The sequence below is a fragment of the Hippopotamus amphibius genome, chromosome 9 (assembly GCF_030028045.1).
Source record: "Hippopotamus amphibius kiboko isolate mHipAmp2 chromosome 9, mHipAmp2.hap2, whole genome shotgun sequence".
Taxonomy (NCBI): Eukaryota; Metazoa; Chordata; class Mammalia; order Artiodactyla; family Hippopotamidae; genus Hippopotamus; species Hippopotamus amphibius.
Window position 1 is genome coordinate 138159407 of NC_080194.1, and position 26954 is coordinate 138186360.

A 26954-nucleotide genomic window follows, 5' to 3' on the forward strand; every position below is an offset into this window, starting at 1 on the left:
GTGGGGCTCTCGGGCTCACAGGTGGACCCCACGAGACCCCGCTGTCAGAGGCCTTGGTGTGCCAGAGAGGCCTCCAGCCCCGTGAGGGCGGTAGGCTGTGTATGCTGCCACGTGGGACTTGGTGGTGCTGTGGAGGAGGGTGGGCTTCATAGCGCTGAGGATGAGTCAGTGCTCCCTGGGGGTCGTTCCAAAGATTCTGTAAGGTGCACGGATGAGGACGCTGAGACCGGGGAGCCTGATGCCTTGGCCACACTCCCACAGTGGGCCAGTGGTGAATGGGGACTTGCAGCCAGCTCTGAATTCCAAAGCCTCCTATACAGGGGTTAAAGTGGCTGCTGGGGTGGTCTTGTGGAGGGGCTGCACGGAAGTGTCAGGAGCAGAGCCAGGAAGAGAGGCCTGGGAAAGAGAGGAGAAGGGTGCACAGGCAGCAGTTAGCTCTGCTCAGCAGCTGGTACTGAGCTCCCCGGAGCCGGATTCAGGCCCAACCTCTTCAAGATGTGCAGCCCTGGGCCTGTCCTGGGGTGTCTGCCCTGAGCCAGACCCATTGGGCCCGGGCCTGGGCCTGGGCCTTGGCTCTTCTGCAGATTCTCAACTGGCCCTCTTCATTCCCTCCCCCAGGAAATCATCCAGAAAGGGCATGTGGTCACAGAGGAGACCTTCAGCTACCTGCTCATGGGCTGCATCCAGGACAAGAAGACGGGTTTCCGGTACGCCCTGCAGGTCTGTCCCTCTGGCTCCACTTCCTGTCCCTCTTGCTGCCCAGCTCGCTCCCCCTGAGTGCCTGTGTTGGGTGCAGCTGACGATCCTGTGTGCGTTTCTTGAGCACCTGCTCCTGCCCTGTGCTGAGTGTCTTAGATTTGATCTTTTGGCCTTCCCCGAGCACACTGCTCCCCGCGTTTTACAGGTGGCAGGAGGGGGGCGCGCAGAGGAGGCGTGGCTGCCGCTCCAGTGGGGGCACAGCCAGCCCGTGCTCTCCCAGCTCTCCCACTCTGCTCCGCGGCTCCCTGTGCAGCTGGTCCAGACCCACCGAGCTTATGGTCCCTGAAGGCGTTGTTCAGCCCACCCCTCCACTCAGTGTCTCTGCGTGTGGGACCCGGGAGTCAGCATTCAGTCCTGAGAGAGTCTCATGGACATCAAAGTTGAGACATGCTTCTCTAATCCCCTCTCAGACCCCCTTATCAGGTTTGGAGGCAGAAGTAGCAGTGGTACCACAGCTGCGTGCTGAGCTCCTTGGTGGTAGGGAGGACCTGGAGCTCCCTGAAAGCTCTGACCTCAGGTGGGACGCACAGACCAGCCGCATCAGCCCCACCCGGGCCTAGTGCATCTCCACAAGATCCCCAGGCGGCTGGTCTGCACAGAGTTTTCAGTTTGAGCCCCAGTGATCTGGGACGGCCCTGGACCGGGTGCCTCCCCTCTGCAGGCCCCCTGGAAGCAGTGGCTGCCGGCCATCCGCTGGCTGCTTTATAGTGAAAGCCAGACGAGATCTAGTTCCTCCCTCTCTTGGCCTTGATCTCTTCTAGTTAGAAATAGTCTACAGTGCCAGCCGCTGGTTGTGTCACACACTTGTTAAACGGCTGGAGCTGGGCACCATAGCCCCATTTTAGAGACGAGGAGGCTGAGGCTCCCGGAGGTCGCGTAACTTGCCCCAGGTCTCACAGCCGCTAACAGCAGAGCTGGAATTTGAACCAAGAATCCCTGCTGCCACGGGATGCGTCTGTGTCCCTGATACACCTCAGTTCTGTCAGCGTTCCCCAGGGAGGTGGCTGCCAAGGCCCTCGCCCTCCTCAGGCCCTCTTGCACGTGGCAGCCACCTGGGCCTGGCCGGCCCCATGTTGCCTGCACGCTAGATGGGAGCCCCTGGCCGCTGTGCGTGACCTCCCACTGAGCCCACGCACAGGAGCCAGCGAGACCAGTGAGCCTCGTGGGGCATCCCGCGGCCTCCTGGTTGGTGTCAGGTGGACCACACGTGATCAGACCGCCCCCCTGAGAACATGGAGTGGTGCTGGACGCCTCCCTGAGGGGTGAAAATGACCTCGGCTCGAGGGGAGACAGGGCTGCCCGGGCCCGCAGCGTGTGAGGTGCTCTTCCTGGCTGAGGCCCCCTCTGCCTGTGCCCACCCCGTGCGCCTGAGGACGCTGAGGACGCTGAGTGGGGCAGGCACACAGCAGGCACTCAGGAGGGACAGCTGGATCCACTCCTTAAGTCGGCCTGGACTCTTCCGGAACCTGGCCTCCCTGGCCGTCCCTCCCCAGGGGAGTAGGGAGGAGGGCCTGGGAGAGGCAGAGGGATGGAAATGACACAGCGTGGGGGCGAGCCAGACTTGGGGAGGGGTGGCACCCCGTGGAGGCTCCCAGGTCCTGGGTTTCTTCGTTGCCCAGAGCCTGGCGTCTTTCCCACCCCCCACTTCCCTGCCTTGTTTGCTGACGGGCGGCCGCCTTGCGCTGCCTGCTCTGCTGAAGGCTCTTCACACGGAGCTGGGGGCTGAGGCCCGTCTCTCCTTGGCAGGTGTGGAGGCAGATGCTGAGCCTGGGGCTCCGGCCCAGCCGGCACGGCTACAACCTGCTGTTGGGGGCAGCTCGGGACTGCGGCCTGGGGGACCCGGAGGTGGCCTCGGTGGTGCTTCTGAGGCCCAGGGAGGAGATGGTCCTGCTGCGACCCCCGGCAGGTGGACGGCGGGCAAGGAGGCGAGCCTGCGTCGGGGTGGATGACGGCCCGTCAGCCAGGCTGCACGTGGAGGCCCTGGAGAGGCAGCTGTTTCTGGAACCTTCTCAGGCACGTGAGCGGCCTCCGGAGCCTCAGCAGGCCAGAGCCCCTGGCGAGGCCCAGCCTGGGGTGGAAACCAAGGTGGAGCCTGACCACACGGTGGCCCTCCCCTCAGTGGCCCCGGAGCCACCTCCCTGGGGGCTGGAGGCCAACCTCCTGACCCCGGGGGCCATCCCCTCGGCTGTGGTCTCCTTTGGGACCGTGACCACCCCAGCCGACAGGCTGGCCTTGATGGGGGGTCTGGAGGGCTTCCTGGGCAAGATGGCAGAGCACGGGCTTCAGCCTGACATCAAAACCCTCACGCTGCTGGCGGAGGTGGTGGAGCCCGGGAGCCCCGCAGAGTCCTCGCTGCTGACCGTCCTGGACACGCACCAGGTGGAGGCTGACCTGACCTTCTTCAATACGCTGATGAGGAAGAAGAGCAAGCTGGGCGACCTGGAGGGGGCGAAGGTGAGGGGCTCGGGGGAGGCAGGGCTCCCGGCTGGGCCCCTTTTCTCCTTCCCCCTCGGACCCTCCCCTGCCAGGTGTGTCAGCCACTCCCGCTAGAGGTGCACAGATTGTCCAGAGCCCCTGTTCTGGGCCTGGGCTTGGGTGAAAAACTGGGAATCGAGTGGTGAACCAGCCACACTCCCCGCGCTCCCAGAGGAGCTCCCAGTGGTGGGAGGCAGACACCAAACATGTCCTCACGCTGACGCGGCATACAGGGGGCTGCGGGGACACGTGGTCCGAGAGGCTGCTGGCTCCTGAGCATCCCCAGCCTTTAACCCCGCCCACCCCACCCCTGCCTCAGTGACATGGTCGTCCTTACTCTGTGCTCGATGCTGTTCTGAGAGCTTCACATCCACTCGTTTCTTTCCTGACCACACCGGGAGGCTTGCTGGCTTATGCCTTTCCCCGTTTCACAGATGGAGACACCAGGGCCTTCACGGGATTTTGTCCATTCGAACAACATATTTCTACGTGATGCCCTTTTTTCTAGAGGCTCTGACCCAGGCTCTCGTGAGCATCAAAGATGACAGAGGCAGCCTCTGCCTTCAGGCCCTCAGAGCAGAGCACAGCTTTCTCTAGAGGCCGCCTTGGGCCCCGCCCTGACCCAGCCAGGCCGAGCAGGCATCCTCTTCCTCACCTCCCCCCCGACCTGGGGCTCCCTCGGCCTGCACGCGCCATGCTGTTGCTGGCTTTGTCTCCTGCCCTGGACCGGAGGACCGCCAGACCGCCATCCCCTGAGGCCCCTGGTGCCTGACAGACATGAAAGGCCCAAGCACAGGAGTGGATGGTGGCCAGCAGAGGGGCAGGAACACGAAGGGCATCCAGAGATGGGGTGACCCGTTGAGAAAGGCGGGCTGGAAGGCAGGGAGTACATACAGAGCAGCTGAATCCTGGGGAGCTGGGCCCTGAGAGGTGCTGGGCCGGACACCCGGCCCTTGAATGCCGGGCCGAGGCTGGTGCCCAGCGTGGTCAGCAGAGGGAGCCGCGAGGCCTCGGGGCAGAGCTGTGCCCTGGCGTCTGTGAAGCACGGGCTTCACTAGAGAGGGCTGTTGCCAGGGCTGGTGGCTTACAGCTGACGGTGATGCCACGTCTGTCCCCACAGGCACTGCTGCCAGTCCTGGCAAAGAGGGGAATCGTCCCCAACCTGCAGACATTCTGCAGCCTGGCCATTGGGTGCCGCAGGCGAGGGGATGGCCTGCAGCTGCTTGCAGACATGAGGGTGAGTGGGCCCAGGCCCGGGCAGGCCCCGTGGTGCTGAGGAAGAAAGCCTGTTGGGGGAACAGGGGGGCCCTCTGAATCCTCCAGGCCTCTGTGCTCAGGGTAAGCTGTGGGGGGTGGGGCAGGGAGAGTGGGGTCGCTCTGGCTTCAAGTGTAGAATGGTCAGTGGCCCAGCTTGGGAGAAAGGAGACCCTGGTGGGGTGCTGCAGGCATGGGCATTGAGGGCCAGGGATGTTGTGTTGGCCAGGGTGGTGGCTGTGGGGTGAGATGAGGGTTTTGTCCCCGGTGGCTGGCCTGCAGAGCAGGCCTGACCGGCAGGGTAGTTCCCCAAGCCCGACGTGCCCCAAGTGGCCGCTCTGTGCCAGCCACCCTCATCTCGCTGACCGTGTGCCTATGATGTTCCAGAAATCCCAGATGAGCCCCAACACCCATATCTACAGCACCCTCATCAATGCGGCCGTCAAGAAGCTGGACTACGCCTATCTCATCGACATCCTGAAGGACATGAGGCAGAACAGAGTCCCGGCGAATGAAGTGGTCATCCGCCAGCTGGAGTTTGCGGCCCAGTACCCGCCCACCTTTGACCGGGTAAGTGTGCCAAGCTCTGATGTGCTCAGCATCTCCCTAACCACCCCCACTGCACGCGGTTCTGACCTTCTGGGATTGGCATCCCTTTTCTTTTTGTTTGTTTTTTTTTGTTTTGTTTTTTTTTGGCACACGGACTTAGTTGCTCCGCGGCATGTGGGATCTTCCTGGAGCTGGGATCGAACCCGTGACCTCTGCATTGGCAGGCGGATTCTTTAACCACTGCGCCACCTAGGAAGCCCCGGCATCCCTTTTCTTTTTAAACTGTCGGTGGCCTCCCTTGGGAAAATCCCAGACTCCTCTGCCCACGAGGCTCGTCTCGGGCCACTCCTCCCTCGGTTCACTGTCAGTGCCAGGGCCTCTTCCCTGCCCCGGGGTTTCTGTGTTCCCTCCACCTTGAACAGGCTGCCCTGCTTTTCACGAAACAGGTTCCTTCTCATCTGTAGGTCTCAGCTCAGGTGGCTCTTTCTCAGAGGTGCCCTGCTGGCTGCCCCCATAGAGCACTATTCCTTTTCACCGTGTTTCACAGCCTGTAGTTACACGTGCACGTGTGACTCTCACCTCGCAGAGGTTGTAAAAGCCTATAGAGGTGGAGACTGTCTGCCTTGCTCACCTGGGTCCCTGGTGCTTGCCTGTAATCTGGTGCCCAGCATAGACTGTCGAGTGAATAGGGGTGGCAGGAGGACAGAATGTTTTTAACGGCCACTTCTCTCCTTGCTCTTTTGAGGATATCAGGCCCTGGGGCTTTAGTTTTTAGGTCTGCTGAGTCAGACCCTGTGCAGAGCACCTCCAGAGCAGCTGTGGCCTGACTGGGAGGGAGACAAGTCAGCCCAGGACACAGCGAGCCATGGGTGTGGGGTCGGGGACGGCTGTGCAGGGGGGATGCCCGAAGGCTTTAAGGGTTAGTGAGACAGCAGGGAGAGTTTGCCAGGCAGAGGGCATAGCTGGGTGTCTGAACAGCTGATTGTTAGTCTTATTGATTCCTCAGAGTTCTTTATATATTCTGGACACTAATCTTTTGTTGGTTCCACATTGCAAGTATCTTCTAGTCAGTGGGTTGTCTTCACTGTGTCTTCACTAGGGGTCTTCTCAGGTTCAGTCAGCAGTCACCAGACTACCAGAAGCCTAAAGCTTATTGTATTCAGTCATACATTCATAGTCCCTTAGGGTGGTGGACTTAAGTTCTACTTGTGACTGTCAAGTTTTTGCTTCATGTACTTCCAGATTCTATTAGGTACAAGTTTAGAATTGTTAAACCTTTTGAATCAACCTTTTATCATCATAACAGTCTTTATCTCATACTTTTTTTGTCTGTTTTTTCTGTGTTCCTCTTACTAGCTTTCTCTTGGTATCTGCCTGGCACATCTTGTTTCCTTCTTCCTTCCCTCCTCTCCTGGGGCCACTGTAGCAGTGCTGAGATGACAGTCAGAAGGGCAGCAATGCCTGTGCTGGAGGCAGAGCTGCAGGCACCCAGCCATTCTAGCTCTGGGTGGGGCTGGGGGCCCGTCCCTGGGTATAGGAGCACAGCAGCAGACTAGGAAGGATTGTCAGCAGATTAGAACCTGGGTCTGCCTGTAGTACAACTTTTTCTACTGTACACTACTTGGTACTGAGCAGCTTTTCTGCCCTCTGCCTTTGACCACCTGGAAGTAAGAACAGCTTCCCTGAGGCTGGAGCCAGCTGCCGTGGTTTGGGGGCAGCGGTAGGTAGCATGCAGTGCGTCTAATCATGGCCCCTCTGAATCCTGGAATCCCACGCTTTTCCAATTACAGTACAAAGGGAAAAACACCTACCTGGAGAAGATTGATGGCTTCCGAGCTTATTATAAACAGTGGCTAAAAGTGATGCCAGCAGAGGAAACCCCGCACCCGTGGCAGAAGTTCCAGATCAAACCAAAAGGAGACCAGGACACAGTCACCGTGGCCGATGTGGACAGAGGCCCTGGGGGCAGGTGATGGGGAGACCCTGGGGGACATCCAGCAGAGCTGGGACATGGTGCAAGGCCTTCATGGGGCTCTGTGGGAGCCCCAAGAGCCCCTTTCAAAAGACACGTGAGCCTGCCGGTGTAGTTGCAAGCACGAGGGAAAGGTCTGGTCCAGAGTAAGAGCTGCAGCTTTTTGCAGGCATTTGTCTGAGGACAGATGCTGGGCCCAGAGTGCCCAACAAGTTCATGGCAAGCCCAAGAGCAGCTTGGGCCACCTGGTATGTCCTCTCAGGCCATCCTCACCTGAGAGGTTGTCCCCCCATCACTAATGAGGAATGTAAGTGCTCAAGGTCACACAGCACCTGTGAGGTGGAGTCAGGATCAAGTCCTAAGGGCGGCTGGTCTCCAGAGCCTGGCTCTCTCCCACTGGGTTCCAGACTGCTGGCTCTGAAAGAAGGAACGCAGGGCTCAAAAGGTTTAAGAGTACGAGTTTTATTTCTACAAATCACAGCTGACAAACACCAAAGCCTTCACACGTAGGGACCATGCTCCTATCGGGCCTGGGGGGCCGCTCTGAGGAAGAGCTGCTCCCAGGAAAGGGTGGCGTTGACAGGGAGAAACCTGCGCAGTCCAGGGTCCAGGGCGGACAGGGGGTCGGGGCCCGCCGGTCTCAGCCGGAGCAGCCCCGGCAGCCGCAGTGTGTGCACTCGATGATCCGGCCCTGCAAACAGAGGACAGTTGAGACCCTGCGCCCCTGCCGCGGGCCACACGCCCACACGCAGGAATCCTCCTGCGGGAAGGGTGGCCACTGGACATTCATTCCCCACAGGACACTCACTCCCCACAGGACCCTCCTCAGAAACCCTCCGTGACAGTGCTGAATGGGGAAAACTTGGTTCCCTTGTGAAAACGGAAACAGCTGCTGTTGATGCTGCAGTTACACCTCTGTGTGGGCTTAATTTATGCAAATTCAGTGTACACCCTTGCTCCCGAAAAGGGGAAAAAAAGAATCAGTGTGAATAATTCTTGTTATTCTGCGAAGCAAGAACACACACCCTACAGTGAGCTGGAGGCGGGTCTGCTACTGTGGGGGGTTGTTGGGAGGGGGGGGAGGGGCCTCAGGGCCGCCTCTGGGCTGCGGAACTTTCCAGTGGGGGGCACGGGGAGAGGAACGGTGTGTACCTGAATCTGTATGGCATAACAGTCTTGCCCCCCAGGCCAGGTGTGGCCTAGTGTCTGGCCAGGGGCCTGCCCGGAAGACAAAAGGCCCCAGAGCAATGGTGTTTATTTTCCTCTCTTTTGGAGGAGCAAGAACCTGGTCTAAGGAAACAAGATCCAGTGGTGAAACCCAACTAAATCTAAAGCAGCCCTGTTGTGGCCACAGGGCTGGGGCAAGAGCCCCAGCTAGACATCGCCACGGACCCCGGGGCTCCCAGAGGAGCAGGGCTTTTGCTACTCCACCACCCCTCCCGCCCCCACCAGAGACCAGCACCAGAACCTCCCCTCAGGAGGCAGCCCGTGCTCGCTCTCCACTGCCCCACGTGCCCATCCTTGAGCTTCTAGATGATTCGGGGGACAGAGCAGCCTGCTGAGCTAAAGCCCTTGGCCTAGAGCCAAGGCTTTACAAGCTGTAAATAGTGCTGCAGCCTGAAGGAAGCTTGTGACGAGGGACCCTGTGAAAGACCGTGTGAAAGACGGCATTTCGCCTGACCTCCCAGTGGGGCCCATAGCGGTCAGCTGAAGGGCTGCACCCAAAGGCCACTAATGGCCAACAGCCCAGCAGCTCGTCTCTGCCTCCTGCTGCTCCACTTCAGAGGTGCCTGTGTGTGGAGCTCAGCTACTGCACACCTAGCACCATTCCCCAGCCACCCAGAAAGTTCTGGCAGGAAATGCAGTGATGCTAACAATAAAATGTTACTGGGAGGAAAAGGAGGCCTGGAAAAAAGGGTGGCTGAAGGGCAGACACTGGAGGGAAAGGGCTGAACACCTGCTGACTGGCCCACCCTCCCCTGGCTTAGCCCTCCAAGCCACCCTGGGGGTGGGCGTCATCGCCCCTATTTGGTAAGTGAGGAAAGGAACCCAGTGACTTGCCAAAGGAGGAGGTAAGACTGGCCTCCAGACAGATTCCTGACCAGAGGGACTCACTCCCAGGGGGGTGGCCAGCAGGACATCCAGCCATAAAACAGAACAACATAAAACCCCTTGGGGTCAACGAGGGAGGAAACCTCACAGTAACATCACACTCAATCGTCAGACATGACGGGTGGAGACATTACCACTTCCAACTTGCTTTTGGGGACCCGGCAAATACAGTTCGTCCCAAAATTGGTGTCCCGTGTCTGAATGCACCGCAGGCAGCATAGGTTCTCATATCCTTGCTTTTTCCATTTTGCGATCAGGTTTTTATCTGCATAGCCTTCTTTAATACAATATTCATACAGTTCTGTCAAAAAGATGGGGAAAGGGCATCAGACCATGGTGTAACAAAGCTCCCCCGCCCATCACTACCCACCCTTTAAAAGAGTACCCTTTCCTTTTTTTGGTGGCAAGAAACATCATGACACTTGCTGAGGTTTCAATAATTACTTAAATAAATCTGAAAGCTACTCAGGCTGGAAAGGCCAAGAGAGAATTTGGCCAACTACCTCTGCTTATGGCTTTCCGCTTGTAGAAGAGGTCAAAGATATAGCGGGTTTTCTGGTGATGGATCCTGAAGATGGGCCACAGAGATTCCACTTTCCTCTTTCCCTCGTGAGGTTCTGTTTCAGCTGGAGAGAAAACATGTGTTTGCTCTTTGGGGGACAGGGTTAGTCTGTGTTAGTTTTTAATAAGTAGGGATAAGGAATAAGTCCTTTATGACCACTAGGAAGGCTATAATCAGAATGACAAGACGATAATAAATGTTGGTGAGGGTGTGGAGAACTCAGAACCCTCGTACACTGCTGGCGGGAATGTAAAATGATGCAGCTGCTAAGGAACACAGTCTGGCAGGAAGTTAAACATGGAGTAACCACATGAGCCAGCAATTCCACTCCAAGGTACATACCCAAGAAAACTGAAAATGCACATGCACACAGAAACCTGCACATGACTATTCACGGTAGCCAAAAAGTAGAAATCACCCCAGTGTCCATCAACTGATGAATGGCTAAAATGTGATCTCTCCAAATGATGGAATATTATTGTCATATAAAGGAATGAAGTACTCACACATGCCACAACATCGATCAATCTTGAGCATGTTATGCTCAGTGAAAGAAACCAGTCCTCAAAGACTGCCTGTTGTATGACTGTGTATACAGACAGAAAGCAGACTAGTGGTTGCCTACATCAGGGAGACACACGGAAATGCAGAGGGAGAGTGAGTGCTAGAGGGTACCGGGTTCTTTGGAGGGTGATGAAATATTGTAAAGCTGATTGTAGTGATGGTTGCCCAACTCTGAGAATACACTAAACACTGCTTAACTGAATACTTTAAAAGGCTGAATTTTACAGCATATGATTTATAGCTCAATAGAGCTTTAAAAAAACAAAGCAAAAAATAAGCCACATGACTTAAACAGTAATTGCTTTAAATTAAAAATACCTTTTTAATTAGATAAATTAGAAAGCAAAGATTTTTAAAAAATCAAAGACAATCTCTGTTAATATCCACCTATTTCTCCAGCATAATAATTTCTCAAGATAATTCTGGACCTACAGGTGGGCATTCTAATCATCTTTTAAGGCACCTCTAATTTCATTTCCCAACCAAAGTCCTTTAGGGAAAAGAGAAAAAAGAAAAAAAAAAAGCAAAGTCTGAAAATTCTTAGCATGCAAGCCTGCAGGAAATAACAGCTCTACCTGCCACAAGGCAAGTCTTCCTCTCAGCATTACCAGTTGATCTTTGCCACCTCTTCTCAATTTTTAGGGCAGAGGAGAAAGGTGATTAGGGTCAAGAAAACTATTCCTCCATTTCTCCAACACTGAGGCTGTTCTATTACCTAGAACTTGTACTTCAGCTCAATAAACAGGAGTCTGTGATCCAAGCCAAAGACAGATGTTGAGGACCCAGCAACAGTGCATGTCTGCAATGGGCGAGGCCATGCTCCAGGTGCCCAAGATACAGCAGTGGGCAAGACAGAGAAACCACAGAAAAGAAGGGAACATGGAAAGGGATGGTGAGTGGGGGAAAGAGGGGGAGTCCCATTTTATACAGGTCATCAAAGGAGACATCTGCTCAGAGACCTTAAGAAACAAGACATGCAGGGTGGGCTGAGGGGTGGGCAAAATGGGTGAAAGTGGTCAAAGGGTACAAACTTCCAGTTATAATAAGTCCTGGGGATCTAATGTACAGCGTGGTGACTATAGTTAACAATACTGTATTGTATATTTGAAAGGTGCTATTAAAGTAGATCTTAAAAGTTCTTGTAAGAAAAAAACTCTGAGGTGATGGGCATCTCACTAAATTTATCACGGTAATAATTTCACAATATATTCATATATAAAATCACTATGTTGTACACCTAAAAGAATATACTGTATGTCAATTATATCTCAATTTAAAAAAAAAGAGAAAAGAGATGAGGGGCAAACGTTTACAAGACAGAGCCAAGAGCAATGCAAAGGCCCTGAGGTGGGGCTGTAAGTGGGGGTCAAGGGACAGCAGTGTGGCTGGGGGGATGGTGGGCTGAGGGAGGGAGAGAGGGAGAGAGAGAGAGAGGGGTGGGGATGGAGCTCAAGGGGTGTGGGGAGAGTGTTTGACCTGGAAGGCCAAAGAGGGACTTGGTTTTGCGCTGATGGGGAGATGAACCACTGCAGGGTCCTGAGCAGATGATGACATGGTCTGACTTACAACCTAAACCCCTCACCCTGGCTGCCCGGTGGAGAAGACTGCAGGGAGAGAAGCAGGAAGCTACTGCAGGCACCCCAGGTGAGAGGTGAGGGTAGCGTGGACCAGGTAGTGGGGGTGGATGGGATAAAAGGAGTCGGATTTTAGAGTCATGAGTACTCTAAGATTTCACTAAGGATACCTTCAAGTACACACAAAAGAAAACAGTATATTGAACTTCCAAGTACCTACCATCCAGCTTCAATAATTAACATTCAGCTATTTGTATTTTATCTGGTTCTCCCTACTTTTGGGAGTACGGGGAGCTGGAATATTTTAAACTGAAACCTGTAGTGTTGAGTCAAGGCTGGAGTAGACGTCTAGTCACCTGAGTCGAGAGTGTGGAAAGCCATGTGACTAGATGGGCTGACTGGGGGCGGGGTGGGGGGCACAGAGCTCCTCGGGCTGCCACCCTGGAAGTGGAAACTTCCTGTGCTTTTGAGTCATCTCTCAACGTTTTAGTCACAGCATCACTCACGTTTTAAAAATTCATTTTTGGACCTATTTTCACAAGGTCACGTGAACATCCTTGGATGTCATTTTGTACAGGTTCACACGTACAGTGGAAGGCAGCTTTCAGTGGGTGATGTGGAGTCCTGCCACTAGGAGGCTATGAAAAGATGCTAGAGGTAAGGGACATCATGGCACAGACTAGACTTAGGTTTCTGGCTCTTCGCTAATGCCCCAAACTGCTGATTAACTTCAAAACCTGGGCAACGATTCTTTTAAAGTGCCATTCCTAAAAAGTCTAAATACATGTTCATCATTCCAAGTTCTGATTATGCTTGATTTTCAACTAAAGTACTTGTAAAAGCAAAGTTATTTACAAGTCCTGGTTACAGTCCATAGAGATAGTGCTTTTATTTCTCAGTCACCCATAAAACCCCCTGCCACACATAACTTCCCCCATCTCTACCCGTCAGTCCCTATAATCAGGCTTACAGGGCAACAGTGGCTATACAAAAACTTGAGTAGCAAGCTAAGAGACATACAAAGAGCTGGGCAGTTGTGCTGAGCTAGGAAATATTAGGGACAAACTAAGAGAAAACAGGAATTTTCCTTCCTAAGATAACAGTGCCAACTGCTTCAATAAGTGTGAGTTGTCATGTACATGGCCCTCAGATCATGACAGGCCTGACAATGTCACTGGCCTCAGGCCTTTGTGGCGCAAAGGCCACACAAGGGTCCTCCATGGCCTAGGAGTGTGGCTGCAGATCCCACAGGCAGAACTTGAGCTGAAGGCTACAGACTGGAGGGTAGCAGCCCTTGCCAGCCTGAAGGCAGGATTTGTTTAGCTCCTCACACAAGCACTTCTTTTTTAAGTTTGGATTTTAAATTAGAAGAGTTCATATAGGAAAGCTGGATTTCTGCTTATTCTGGAAAAAGAAAAAGTTCAGCAAATCTGGCAACGCTGAGGCTGCATCCCACATGGTAAAATGGGCCCCGGGTGAGTAGCAGCTTCTGCCTACCCCCAAAGCTCCCTATTGTTCCCAACACTGAAGCCAGCTCTGGTACCACCTGTCATGCACTCTGTTTTCTGTACAGTGGAAGTGCGTGCAACATGAAGCTAGGTCTTAAAACCTGTGTATCAAAAATGGGAAAGCAGGGCTTCCCTTTTTGGCGCAGTGGTTAAGAATCTGTCTGCCAATGCAGGGAACATGGGTTCAAGCCCTGGGCCAGGAAGATCCCACATGCATCGGAGCATCTAAGCCCGTTCGCCACAACTACTGAGCCCACACGCCACAACTACTGAAGCCCACGCTCCTAGAGCCTATGCTCCACAACAAGAGAAGCCACTGCAATGAGAAGCCCGTGCACCACAACAAAACAATGAGTAGCCCCCGCTCTCCACAACTAGAGAAAGCCCATGTGCAGCAACAAAGACCTAATGCAGCCAAAAATAAATAATAAAATAAATCTTTAACAGCAACAAAAAAAGGAAAGCAGAGAACTGTATGATTAAACTGAAACAAAAGAATACTTCTTTTCATGGTAAAGAATATCACATACATCTCAATGGTCTCCCTCCAAAAAGCTACCCCTTAAAAAGAGGAAGTAGGTTTATTTTCAAGGACTCACAAAAATCTATTACAGCAATCTGTAAGTTCCTTTCTGTTGAATAAAGATCTGTTTCGGGAAGAAATCTCTCAGCCTGATTACTGCAAGTTCTGGGTATTTAATAGAAATTACCTGATACAATCAGCTTCAAAAAAAAAGGAGCAAAGTAACTTAACACCCACTTACACTTATTGCTGCAGGTATGATTTCATAATAACAAGGGTTAGATTAATTACCAAAAACCTTAAAAAAAAAAAGATTGCTTTTAAAAAGCAATTCTGTAAGTGGTTATACTGTGATAGGGCCAACAGATGCTGTGGCTTCAGATAAAACTTCCCAAAACTGCACACTGCACGGCTTCACAGAGTGCAGGATCACACAATGTTAAGAGGGAAGTGAAGATGATGCGTTCTGGAAAACTGGTAGATGATGCAAAAATACAGTGATGATAAAAACAGAGACCCACAAGAAGAATCCAAATAAAAATGTTCCAGAAAACTTAGAAGTGACAAGAACAGCATCTCCCAAGTAAATATATTTTGTATGATTTTAAATATACCTCTAACCAACATAGTAAATAATTATAGGTAGACTACTTGATGTAAACTCCCTAAAGCTCTTATATTCAACAACATTTTTGAGGACCTTTCCATTAGCATTAGCTTACTTTCTGGCATTTCTAGTATTCCTATCAGTTAATAAGCAAACAAGACATGTCAGTGTCAGGAGGCCACAATGGTGCAGCCTGTCTCTTCCCATTTATCCTTGCATGTATGCCTGGCCCCTGGAGGCATGTACGCCTGTGACCCTTGGACACAGCCCACCCAGACAGGAACTTCCCCACTCACCTTCTCTCATCTTTTGATCTAATTCATCCAGCGTTGGCTCAATCAACTCCCAGCCATCTGGGGGAGCTTTCCGGCTTCTTTTGACTTTAGGCATTTTTTCCCCAGAAGATAATCTGCAAAGATCTGTGGGGAAAAAATTAAATGAATTGGTTTCTGAGCCTCAGATCCCCAAAGGACTTCACAAGCCACAACTCTGGTGCACATTCATGTCCCTAAATCTGTTTCCCCATCCATAAAAGGGGAGTAATAGAATCTGCTTACGGGGCCATTGTGGAGATTAGTTATAATTATATGTAACGTGCCTGGTATTTAATGTGTGCTTAATAGGTTTTTGCTGTTATCATTAACTGACATCAACTATGAGCCTGTCCCTGTACTGAGAACATATACCAAAGAATAAGACACCAACTGTCCCTGAGATGCTGATATTCTAGCAAGGAAATACAAATTGAAAAGGAAATTACAACACAGTGTGAGGAAGACTATGACTGGGAGGGTGAAGATGAGTGTTTAAAAAGGATAAAGACAGTGTGAAACCAAAGTACCTTAGGGTCTGTTTCCCAAGAGTGTAATAGAAAGATCTCTGGTCTCTTCAGTTATAGACTTAGGTTCTTGTCCAGCTGTGACTTTGGAGAGGTCACATTCCCTCTCTGGTCCTCAATCTTGTCTATAAGACGAGGACAGTGTATTAGCCGGCTTGGTCTCTTAAATCCAACAAACATACTACATAAAGGCAAGTCATGTAAAGCCCAGCAGCAGACCAGTCCAAATCTACATAGCAAGTCATTTTTCAAAAGGCAAAGCATTTCCTAGCTGGCAAAGAACTCAGGTAAATTATCTCTTATCTTTAAGCATAGCAGACTCCTCTCTCCCAAGTTCATGCAGTTCCTCCCTCCTGTAAGGTGCCTGATATGTTTATGAAGCCTCATTTCCTCCCCCGCCCCACCCCCCAACCTCATGAAGTCTCCGTAGCAACCTTTCAGATCCAACTACAAGAGGCAAACTCAGGGTCGCACACAGCTGGGAACTGGCAGAGTCTGACTCTGATCGGGGGCTCCCGACTCCCAAATCAGTGGTCTCTGCACTTGTCTCCCCTGCTATGAAGCTGGAGACGGATGGAATGTGGTCCCTGTCCCAACGCGCACGGGCTAGGAGGGAGAACAAAGACACGGGAATGACCACTCTGCTAAGACCCAGGGAGATTCGAGGGCCTGGCCCAGCTTGGGAGTCAGAGGAGGCCTCCCAGGGGAGGTAATAGCTAAGAAGTAACCAGATGAAGAAGAAATCGGTGTGGGGCGGTATTAGAGAGGTGGCAGCGCTCGGGAAAGGCAGGGAAGACGTTACAGCCCGGGATGTAGGAAAAGTTCAGAGAGACGACGGCATCTGAACCGGGCTTACAAGAACAAGCAATATTTAGACAAGTAAACGTTCTAGGCAGGGGGGAAAAGCATGGAAAATAAAGGGGAAAAAAGCCTAGAAGCAAGGGACCCCCCCAAATCTCCCATCCCTTCGGCCGAACGGGCAAGGCGGCGCCGCCTTCTCTCGGGAACTCATTTCGACCTCCCGATCCAGAGGTCCGACCCCGTCCCAGTTCAGGTGTTCAGCTCGGCCTCTGGGCCAGCGCAGACCTTCGATCCCCGGCCCCAGCCGTCACCAAGATACGCGAGAACAGAGGAGAAACACTCACCAGGTCCTCCGTTGCCACCGGACGCCCCTTCTCTACTGACAACCTTCGCTTCCCAAGTTATCCCTTCAGGATGAGGTCCTCGCGGAGCCCCGCCCCACCTAGCGCGGAGATTGCGTCTTCTTAGGTGTCCGCAGCTCTGCCTGTATAGCATTCCAGAGCCGCTGTCGCCTTTTGCCCTCACTTCCGGAGGGAGTGACTGGCAGGTTCACGCGCCTCCCCCGGCCGGGGGTGGGCTGGGGACCCTGTTGCCCGGCAGCGCGCGGGCGAGCCTGGGCTCAGGCGGTGCGTGGGGCAGTACGGCCTCCCTGAGGTCCCCGGTCCTTGCGGCCCGGCGGCGGCGGGCGGGAGGGGAGAACGGGCCGGGCGGAAGAAGTCGAGCCCGAAGTATTTCCGGTTCCGGTGTCAGTTCGAGGCGCCTCCGCCGCCGCCGCAGCCGCCGGAGCCGCGATGCCTAAAGGAGGTGAGGGGCGGGCGCGCGTGGCCCGCGGGCCTCGAGGAGCGGCCCGAGTCCGGCTGCCGCTGTCCACTCAGCCCGCGGGCGCCTTGGAGAGAGACGCAGAAGGAGGACGTCCGCGCGGGCTGAGGGCCAGGCGTGGGCCTCGACGCCCAATTGTCCCGCTGGGGAAACTGAGGACCGTAGTGGCCCCGAGCCGCTTCCTCAGGGGTCTGAGGAGACTCGGAGGCTCTGAGTCCTTGCCGATCCGGAAGGCCGATCTAGGGCGCTGTTCTCCCGGCCTGGGGGCTCCGGAGTTGCCTCCCGCTTTCGGGCTCCTGGGGACTGAGTCACCGCGTCCCGCGCCAGTGCCGGGCCCGCCTGCCTCGCGCGTAAAACGTGGGCCGTTTCGGGCTCTGGGCGAGCCAGGGCTGCCTACGGCGACCTAACTTGATGCTCCTAAGCCTGGCCGACCTCGCTTTGACTTGCCCTATTCGAGCGGCTCGATGTGTGCCTTTGAGCCAGTCGCTTAACCTCCCTGTGTCTTAGTTTTCTCACTTGCAAGTGGAGGTTATGATTGTACCTACCTCATAATACTGCTGCGAGCCTTGAAAGCTAGGGAATCCACGTGGAGGGCGCAGTATGGTGCCGGATAGTCGCTCAGTGCCCAGTAAGCATTGTTATTTCTAAGACTTGGCCAGTTCCTTGGCCAAGAAGGTGAAGGATCCGTGGCTTCCCAGTACGTTGTAGACCGTTCTCCATCCTCTCCCCACTTAGGGTCAGTAGTGCTGGACTTGAAGCCCAGCTGTGTCACTGTCTAACTTTATGGCCTGGAACAAGTTCTTTTACTTTTTCCACTCTGTTTTTCCCATCTGGAACACCTGGCTAATAACCCTTAGCTTGGAGAGTTGGGCCGGGGGCGTAAAACTAGAGATTACTCTCCGTGCCTGGCTAGCTCCTGGCGCAGAACAGATGTTCGCTTAATATTGGTCGCTCGTGTGTCATGTTGGTTAAGATGCATCAGCCCACAGGAAGATCTGCTTGGAGCTTTTTCAAACCTAAATGACTTCCTGACTCTCTCCTAGCAGTGATATTGGGGTTTACAGAGCTGAATCCCTTTAAACCTAGCTCTCTACTGGTTTATTCTGTGGTAGGAAGAGCCATGTCTCCTCTGTGTTCCTCAGTCTTATGTTCTGCAAAAGGAGGGGTGCTAGAAGTACCTTCTGGCTCCAGAATTCTGGTTCTAAGAGTTCTGCTTAATAGGTGCTTTGAGCCAAGGTTGGAGGTTACAATTAGAAAATCCTGATTATGAATTCTTGTTTAAATGGCTTGGCTTTTTGGCTTGTGAAAGCTTTATGGGCAGACAAGGTTTACATTTCTTGCTTGTGTTAATTTGCTTGAAAAGTAGAAGAGAATGTGAAGATGTAAATAATAGTATAAAATTCTCCAAGAGCCAAGGACTAACTCTTGTTTCTGTTTTGAAACCTGTGAAGCATTTTTAAAGGCCCGGAGAGCTTCTGATAAAAGTTACTGTAGACCAAGCTAAGATCAGTATCCCACAGCCAAGCGTGCAGGATGAGAGCGTATGGTAGTCAATTTTTAGTTGTTTTTGTTACTTAGAATATTAAAAGGGCAAGAAAAGAGGTTGGGTTTTTGGATGGCAAACTCGATCTCTCACAATAGGACTTTGATGAGCATAGACTGAGACACCCCTGGGAACCCTGGGTAGTCATTAAAAACGGGTGGTGTGGTCTGCAGCAGCCCAATTATGGCTCTGCAGCTGCCGTCTAGAAAGTCAAAGGAAGCCAGTATCTCCACTGCTGTCTCTGGAGTCTGGAGCAGCTCTGCCTGCCTAGTTACAGATTCTCTGCTCTCAGTGAGAGATTCAGGAGAAACCAGGTGGGCTGCAGCTTCCAGGAGAGGTGGAAGTGGGTCCAGGCCACAGCCACCCTAGCATCCTCCAGGACCAGCTGAGGTGGTGCCACCCTTCTGTAAAACTGGCTGGTGGCTTTAGCAGGGGTCAGTCTAGTGTCTTGGCTCAAGAAGGTCAGACTATAAAACTGATTCTTTGTGATGAACTTTAATTGCTAGTCACATTTCTTTTTCTTTTTTTAAAAAATAAATAAATATTTATTTATTTATTGACTGCGTTGGGTCTTGGTTGCTGAACACGGGCTTTCTGTAGTTGTGGCGAGTGGGGGCTACTCTTCTTTGTGGTGTGCAGGTTTCTCATTGCGGTGGCTTCTCTTGTGGAGCACAGGCTCTAGGCGTGCGGGCTTCGTAGTTATGGCACATGGGCTCAATAGTTGTGGCTCGCGGGCTCTAGAGTGCAGGCTCAGTAGTTGTGGTGCACAGGCTTAGTTGCTCCACAGCATATGGGATCTTCCCGGACCAGAACTTGAACCCATGTCCCCTGCATTGGCAAGGCGGATTCTTAACCACTGTGCCATCAGGGAAGCCCCGCTAGTCACATTTCTAAATCTTGGAAGGTAGTTTTATTTTCAGCTTTGACTTTGTTTGCCAGTTGTGTTTCTTACCCCAAGCACAAGAAAGTTTTCTCCTCTAGGTTTTTTTTTTTAATGTAAATTTATTTATTTATTGGCTGTGTTGGGTCTTCGTTGCTGCACATGGGCTTTCTCTAGTTGCAGCGAATGGGGGCTACTCTTCATTGTGGTGTGGTGCACGGGCTCCTCGTTGCTGTGGCTTCTCTTGTTGCAGAGCACGGGCTCTAGGCATCTGGGCTTCAGTAGTTGCAGCACATGGGCTCAATAGTTGCGGCGCACGGGCTTAGTTGCTCCACGGCATGTGGGATCTTCCTGGAGCAGGAACCCATGTCCCCTGCATTGGCAGATGGATTCTTAACCACTGCGCCACCTAGGAAGCCCCTCCTCTAGGTTTTAAGTTTTCTCTTTCTACCATACATACCACTTAGGTGAGCGTGAAGTATCTTATATTCCCTGACACAGCGTGAAGTATCTTATATTCCCTCACACCTGTAGTAAATTGCCGATGTGACCAGTGGCTTTGTTTTCTTGTTTTTTGTTTTTTTTTCCAGGTACTGTATTAGAAGAGTACCAATCATAGCAAACATTTTTGTAATGCTTATCCAGTGCTGGGCACTGTTCCAGCACCTTTACATATGTTAACAAATCCATGTTCTCAACAACCCTATGTGGTAGGGACACAGGTGAAGAAACTGAGACTCTAAGAGGTTAAGTACCTGCCCAAATTCACAAAGCTTTTAAGTGGTAGAGCTGAGATTTGAACCTGAGGGTTGGACCCCAACACTTGTACACTTCCCCACTCTGTTTTAGTCTCAAGTCTCCTTGTCTGTAAAATGGGCCAAGCTGTCATCGTGTGCCATAGGTTTAATCTGGGGATCAAATGGTCCCATAGCTGTGACAGAACATTGCAAGTAAAGAGCACTGTTGTGACAGCAGGGGCGAGTGTTACACATTCTCACGATCGCATCTGAGTCCGCTGTGTTTGGATAAAGGGACCAGGGGACTTAGCCAGTCACTCCGCGTGGTGCACCCTCCCCCAGATCGTCCCCTCAGGTCTTATTCATGGGAGCCTGCATCCAGCACAGAGTTTGGTGCTGCATCAGGTGATCACGTGTTGCCTCTTTTGTCCCTTTGAACACGTGAGGGGAAGTACAGGTTTGGGTGGTGCTTGGTGAGGGGTAGGTGAGGTCTGCAGCCTCTGCTGAGAGCACCTCAAGCAGGACACAGCCTGGGGCTCAGGGCAATTAAGGAAGCTGCTTCCCACCCACCTTCCTAAACTGCCAATCCTTGTGCAGGGAGAAAGGGAGGCCACAAAGGCCGGGCAAGGCAGTACACGAGCCCCGAGGAGATCGACGCCCAGCTCCAGGCTGAAAAGCAGAAGGCCAGGGTGAGTACATCCCTGTCTGGGCCACTCCTGTGGCCCAGGGTGGCGCCCTGCATTTTTGGCACCCGGAGAGGCCAGGCAAGGACCACCATTCTCAGGAAGAAGCCAACACCTGGGGTTTAGTTGGAGGGACAGGCAGCAGGTAGCAGGTGGGAGTCCCAGAGCACCGGCTGACAGTCATGAGGGGAGCCATCCTCTGATTGGATCAGTTAGAACTTTGTTCACTCAGCAGCAGGTGCCTTGGTGGGTCTCTGTTCTTGTTCCTGTGTTCCTGCTTTGTGGGGCTTTCCCTGGCCAGGCTCTGCCCATCTGCAGCTCGGGCTCTCAGCACACCTACTTGTGTGCTCCAGCCGTGCAGGACTGCTGCCAGCCCTGCTGGGAGGTGATGCCCTGCCTTCCCACAGCCCCAGCGGGTAGAGTGCCATTCGTTCCTCCAGACCTTGCTCAGCATCCCCTCCTCCGTGACTCTCACTGATGCTCCCCAGCCTTCCCCTCCCAGTCTGAGCTTAGGAGGTCCCTCTATTCTGTCCCCTCATTGCTTTTTCCAGCCCGCTGTCAGGAAACAGAACATGTTTCCATCATTGGTGTCTGTGTCCCTGACACTACTAGATCCTCCCCTGGATAAGGGCCAAACGGAGCACAGTGAGACTGGATAAGTGGTGTGGCTATGAAGTGTCAGGGAGAAGGGAAAGCCACATCTAACGGGGTGGGGGGAGGGCCTGGTGGAGGAGCCGGTGGCTGAGCAGGACTTTGGAGAGTGTGCGGGCAAGTTCTTATGGTTTTTGTAAGGGGTGTTTTTGGTGGGGAGGCAAGAAAGGTAGAGGGAAGCGACACGCCAGGGTGTTGTCATGTGAAGCCGGCACAGCAGGGCATCTGTGTGGCAGGCTGGAGTGGTCAGCCTGCCGGTGACTGTGGGAGTGGGAAGCAGAGGAGGGCTTGCCTAGGAAAATGCGTACAGTTTGGCAGCTGCACATGGCGGCAGGGAGAGCGGGAGGGAGGCTGAGCAGGACTCATGCTTCCAGCCCCACAGCCAAGGCCTTTGGACCCTGGGAGATGAGCTGCTCACCCAGGCTGTTGGAAGTACCTGGGCTGAGAAGAGGAGCAGGGCCTTTTACGGTTGTACGAGAGGGTTGTTGGAGTGGGAATGGCTTCTAGGCTGTGGAGCTAAATGGGTAGGCTGCCTCTGGCCTTGGTCCCAGCCTTCTGGGGGCTTAATTTCTGAAGGTCCACAGTCTGGGGGTGGGGAGGGGTGGGTCACCGTCTCGGGGGTTTGTTTTACATTTTTGATTCCTCAGGTTGTCCATTTTTGAAACAGGAAGAAGAGGAACAAGGAGAAGAAGGTGGAGATGGGGCTGCAGGTGACCCCAAAAAGGAGAAGAAATCCCTAGACTCAGATGAGAGTGAGGATGAGGAAGATGATTACCAGGTACTGGTCTGATGGGGGCCTGGGACCTCGACGCACCCATTCAGCAAACATATCAGTTGATTACTGGTCCCAGTGGTACATGCAGACAAAGTCCTTGCTTTGCTCCTAAGGGTTTATACTGTAATAGGGAGATACAGACAATAGGGAAATAAGTGAACGATATCATTTCAAGTAGCCAGAAGTATTATGAATAAGATGGACTGTGATCGAGGGTACTTGGAGTAGTATGTGGTGAGGAGGTGACTTTTAAACTGAGATCTGAAAAAACAAGGTGGAGCCTTCCGTGTGAAAACTGTTGTGCAAAGTAGCCAAGGCAGCCAGGTTAGCAAGTGCAAAGGCCCTGAGGTGGGAACAACCTGGGCAAGTTCAAGGAACAGAGAGGCTAGTGGGGCTGTGACTTGGTGGTAAGAAGTGGAGTGGTCAGGGGTGAAGGAAGAGAGGTTGGCAAGGGCAGCCCCTGTGTGGCCGGCCATTGAAGGGGGTTTGCTTTCATCGTAGTAGGAGTGGGCAGCTGGTAGAGGCCTTGAAATGGGAGAGAGAGATGACCAGATTTGCTTTTATCAGATTGTTTTGGCTCCTCAGCAGAGAGTGAGTTGTAGGGCATTGAGGGTGGAAGCCGGGAGACAGCAGCAGGTATCCCAGCGAGAACTTGTGGCTGTGTTAGGGTGGTGGCAAGGGCAGTGGCGAGGAGCAGGCAGATTCAAGCTGTGTTTTAGAGGTAGACTCACTGGGGTTTGCCAAGGGTTGGGAGGGAGGCTGAGGGAAAGAGAAGCAAGGCTGTGCTGAGGATCGTGGGGAGGAACGGGGTGGGGGAGGGCTGAGTCTCCAGTTCTGTTTCAGACAAGTTACATTTGTGATGTCGGGTATCCAAGTGGAGGTGTGTACATGTAGCCGATTGGGTAGAGGTCCCTGGAGCTCTGTACAGTGCTCACATTAACTGGTATTTGGAAGCTGTCTCCCTGGTCTCTTAAAGAGAAAAGCTGGGTTGACAGGGCCTGAAACTTTGAACAAACCTATTACATCAAGCACTTGTGCTCTCATTTCTTTCTGCACTTCCCCAGGGCAGGTGGGAGGTATGAGCTCCAGGTTCTTGTGGCGCCTCCCCAAACCTGTAGACTGTGTGGCTCGTTCCCAAGTCCCATTTCCCCACCGTCACCTGGATGGCTAGGGATTGGCCCACCCTGCTGTGGGGATCCAGTGTGGCTCGTTGCAGTCAGGCACGAAGTTCCATGGAAAACTGCTTTCAGAGGCTGAGCTCAAAGTGAGGGAGTAACTGTGCTGAGAGCATGTGAGCTGGCCTCTGCCACCTGTGAAACTAGGATAATGATCCCTGGTGGTCGGGACTTGGCGCAGGTTGGGCTCTGGTCACCCGCACTTGCTCTCCCTGCACCTCCCCAGCTGGTGAGGACACCCCTGAGTGCTGTTCCTCCCGTGAGGCTGGGCGGAGAGTCACATGGCCTGGGGGTGGAGCAGGAGTGTGTCCTAGTCTAGGTGGGCTGTGGAGATGGGGAATGGCCTTCAGGGGTTCTGCAGGACCAAACTTCTGCAACGGCCGGCTCCTTGTCCTGTCTTAGCAAAAGCGCAAAGGCGTAGAAGGGCTCATCGACATCGAGAACCCCAACCGGGTGGCACAGACAACCAAAAAGGTCACGCAGCTGGACCTGGATGGGCCCAAGGAACTTTCGAGGAGAGAAAGGTAACCTCTGTTTCTGAGCCTTGTGACCTGGGCCAGGGGCTGAGGCCCCCAGCTCCTGTGCCCTTGCTTTCTGGACTTTGAGGTCCCTGGTGGCTGGGTGGGGGCTCCAGCTATGGTGTTTATTTCTATGTCATCTCATTCCCCCAAAGGCCCTACAGAAGCTTCTCCCCCAAAAACAAAACAGTAATGTTTTCACCAGTGGAAACAGAGCAGGGAAAATAGGTTAGCAGATTCAGACCTGAGCGTTGCACTTGAAGTAATATCCATGGATGTGGACGGTTACGCTACAGCCCCTTCCCCCAGGACACCCCACTCAGGGACACCTTCCTTATCCAGCCTGATCTGACCCTTCCGGGCCTGCATCCATCCCTGATGTCGTGGCCATGGGAGCTGGGAGGGGATTGGGGCCCTGTGCCATCCAGTACAGTGCAGGGAGGTCCACCAGCTGCCCCAGTCCTCTCTGAGTCCCAGGTGAGAATGGAGCTGCAGAGAGCTCCCTCATGGGCTGTGCGAGTATCACAGCCGAGTGCTAAAGTGCCCGGCACACGGCCGGTCTCTGACACATCATTCCCTGACATCATGGGCCTTAGAGGAGGTGGAAGGCTACTAGGAAGAGCCACCTTGATTTCTCTCCTGACTGGGCTGCTTGATTTAAATCCGCCTTGCTGTGCTAACCCCATGACAGCTGAGGGGGGGTCTCTGAAAACCCCATGGGGAAGGCCCACAAGCTTCAGGTGTAATTGGAGGCTGCTGTTACTCTTCCCCTCTAGCAGCTTCTTCTCACCAGTGAAGCCTCCCCTGAGGTTGCAGAGTGAATGCCTCTGCTGGCTTGTCTGCTGAGTGTCCATCAGGGAGGGGGCACGTGGAGCCAGGACCCCTTCTCCACTTGGGCCCCAGCCTGTGCTGGCCTTTATTCTGGCTCCCACATCCAGCTCAGCTGATAACGGTGGGGAAGATGTCCCCTGTGACACCATTTTACCCAAACAGAGAAGAAATCGAGAAGCAGAAAGCAAAAGAGCGTTACATGAAGATGCATTTAGCGGGGAAGACAGAGCAAGCCAAGGCAGACCTTGCCCGGCTGGCCATCATCCGGAAACAGCGGGAGGAAGCTGCCCGGAAGAAAGAAGAAGAGAGGAAAGGTAGGTGTTGAGCCACTTGTGTGGTGGCCTGACTTCTGGACAAGCCACCAGGTCCTGCGCTTCAGTGTCCTTGTTATAAAGTGGGATGGGATCAGATTGTTGAGTAGAGGCCCGCCGGGGTGGGGGTGGGGCCTTTGGGTGTGTGGATGCGCCTGCCTGCCTGCCTGTCTTTCTCACTGTCAAATGGAGGTGGGCGTTCCTGCCTGCCACCTCCCAGGATGCTGGGAGGGTCCAGCAGCCCAGGTCAGACGTGGGTTTGAATCTCAGCAGAGCACTGTCCACAGCATTTGAGGGAGGCCTCAGGAGGCACCCGACTTCAAGGCTAGAAGGTTCCCCTAAGGTCTCTGGTGCCTTGTGGTAGCCAGGAGAGCTGCTTGGGGTTACCACTGTATTTCAGCTGGATTTCACAGATGAAATCTGGCCCAGCTGTCCCTCTTCCCCCATGCCTTCCTTCCAGTGGGGCCAAAGGTGGTAGGGATTTTTCCAGGCCAGTTTGGCTGTGGGGAGTTGATCCGGTTTAAAGGAATGTTTGACTTATGAGCTTCTGGCCTCATGCACTCTCTGTCTGTATGTGGGGGCCATGAGTGTGTGGGGGTTTTGCTGTCTGGCCTTCTAGACCTAGAGATGGGAAATCAGTTGCCCCAGGGCATTGTCACCACTTTGGAGATACCCGGTAATCTCAGCTCCCCACTAGTAGCTGCTTTCACAAACCCCAAGCAGGAAAGGACCTCATGTGTAACTATTTGAATGTTGCTGATTTCAGACTTCAGAAGGCACAAGGAGAGGTTGGAATTACAGGCTTCTTCCTGGGGGTGGCCTAAATAAGAGTTTCCAGTTGCCCAGCAGATTGTGTGTTGGTGGGCCTTTGTGGAAGGGGCAGCCACCCAAACTCGGCGAGAATGTCTGGACACGTGGGTCCGGTGGCTTCCGTGGGAGGGCGTCAGGCCAGGCCCTTTCTCCTTGGGTCCCTTCCTCATCTGCTAGCTGAGCCAGTTGCACAAAATGTTTTCTGAGGCCTTTCATACCTACAGGTCTGTTATGATTCTGGGGTGTGCGGGGCTTTGTACATGAAGGGGTGGTTTTGTCTTTAACTCCTTTCCTTCCTGCTCCTCAGCAAAAGATGATGCAACTTTGTCAGGAAAACGGATGCAGTCACTCTCCCTGAATAAGTAGCACGGCCTGTGGGAGGAGATGCCAGGGAACTGGGCTGTGCTGCCGGGACCTCGGCTGTGTCTCACCCACCCTGTGCCCCGGCGCCGCTGCAGCAGCCCCTTGCGGCGAGGACCCCCCACGGCCTGGGACCTCCTCTTCATCTTGGCACAGAAATCGTTTGGGGGGATGGTGGGTGGGGGGCTGGGGGGAGGGGGCAGCTGCTATCTTTGAGACAAAAAGATGCAGGACAGCATTTCATATGTAACCATTCGAATGTTTTGGCTGTTTTTAGAATTCAGAACTCTTGTTGGGGGGTGCCTGGGAGGTGGGGTAAGAGGAGCTTCCATTTGTCTGGTAGATTGCGAGGCAGGGGGCAATTGGGCCACAGTAGCTGCTGACAGGTTTGCGATGGACAGTCCCCCCCAATCTGTGTTGCCTGGGTGCTCACTAGGGGGCTATGGTCTGGGAGCCCAGGCCTCTGGGCCCCTGAGGGTCATGGCTCATCCCTGGCCAGTCCCCTCTGACTGAGGCCTTCCCACTCTACTCCCCACCCCCAACTCTGGCCAGGCCCTGGGCCCATTCTTAACCCTGCCCATGGATCATTTCGAGAAACCTCTGTTTACTGTGTGGCACCCAGGCAAAACACGCTCCACAAATCCAACTTGTATATTTGGCAAATTAAACTTGACATTATCGTAATCCTGGTTCTGTGATCTGTCTCTCGGCCCCCATCCTGGGTTGTTTTCACCCAGGAGGTCATGGTGTCACTCTCAGGCAT

The 26954-nt window shown here is 53.4% G+C and overlaps 3 protein-coding genes across 12 annotated transcripts in view; 2 read left to right on the forward strand and 1 right to left on the reverse strand.

Moving 5' to 3' along the window:
• Positions 1-7464, forward strand: part of PTCD1 (pentatricopeptide repeat domain 1) — a 13715-nt gene extending 6251 nt beyond the window's left edge. For all 5 annotated transcript variants that reach the window (XM_057747480.1, XM_057747482.1, XM_057747481.1 and 2 more), the window contains exons 5-9: positions 619-720; positions 2506-3213; positions 4355-4471; positions 4876-5058; positions 6828-7464. In XM_057747480.1, coding sequence (XP_057603463.1) covers positions 619-720; positions 2506-3213; positions 4355-4471; positions 4876-5058; positions 6828-7010 — 1293 coding nt within the window. In that variant the 3' untranslated portion in view covers positions 7011-7464. The remainder of the gene's footprint in view (positions 1-618; positions 721-2505; positions 3214-4354; positions 4472-4875; positions 5059-6827) is intronic.
• A 5-nt stretch (positions 7465-7469) lies between these two features.
• BUD31 (BUD31 homolog) lies at positions 7470-16758 on the reverse strand. 6 transcript variants are annotated; one of them, XM_057747486.1, is made up of 6 exons: positions 16443-16758; positions 14756-14878; positions 9625-9747; positions 9255-9422; positions 7818-7967; positions 7470-7700 (listed from the first exon to the last, which is right to left on the reverse strand). In XM_057747486.1, exons 1-6 carry the CDS (start codon positions 16591-16593, stop codon positions 7531-7533), a joined length of 885 nt encoding a protein of 294 aa, XP_057603469.1. In that variant the 5' UTR covers positions 16594-16758; the 3' UTR covers positions 7470-7530. The 6 variants fall into 6 exon arrangements, with proteins under 6 accessions (XP_057603469.1, XP_057603471.1, XP_057603473.1 ...); XM_057747488.1 differs by adding an exon at positions 15301-15422 and having other exon boundaries at positions 7470-7967; positions 16443-16702; XM_057747490.1 differs by lacking the exon at positions 16443-16758 and adding exons at positions 15301-15422; positions 15732-15877 and having other exon boundaries at positions 7470-7967.
• A 5-nt stretch (positions 16759-16763) lies between these two features.
• PDAP1 (PDGFA associated protein 1) lies at positions 16764-26869 on the forward strand. The gene is made up of 6 exons (XM_057747496.1): positions 16764-16902; positions 20675-20766; positions 22079-22189; positions 23764-23885; positions 24873-25024; positions 26139-26869. Exons 1-6 carry the CDS (start codon positions 16890-16892, stop codon positions 26195-26197), a joined length of 549 nt encoding a protein of 182 aa, XP_057603479.1. The 5' UTR covers positions 16764-16889; the 3' UTR covers positions 26198-26869.
• The last annotated feature ends 85 nt before the right edge of the window (positions 26870-26954 follow it).

What these genes read in the sequence shown, in the direction of transcription:
- PDAP1 (XM_057747496.1), top strand. An exon ending in CTGAAAAGCAGAAGGCCAGG is followed by an intron (nt 20,767 to 22,078) that starts GTGAGTACATCC and finishes TTTTTGAAACAG; the next exon opens with GAAGAAGAGGAACAAGGAGA. An exon ending in GAAAGAAGAAGAGAGGAAAG is followed by an intron (nt 25,025 to 26,138) that starts GTAGGTGTTGAG and finishes CCTGCTCCTCAG; the next exon opens with CAAAAGATGATGCAACTTTG.
- BUD31 (XM_057747485.1), bottom strand. Translation starts at nt 16,593, where the DNA reads ATGCTATACAGGCAGAGCTGCGGACACCTAAGAAGACGCAATCTCCGC. An exon ending in AGATCAAAAGATGAGAGAAG is followed by an intron (nt 9,748 to 14,755) that starts GTGAGTGGGGAA and finishes TTTTCTCTCCAG; the next exon opens with CTGAAACAGAACCTCACGAG. An exon ending in GCGGAAAGCCATAAGCAGAG is followed by an intron (nt 9,423 to 9,624) that starts GTAGTTGGCCAA and finishes TCTTTTTGACAG; the next exon opens with AACTGTATGAATATTGTATT.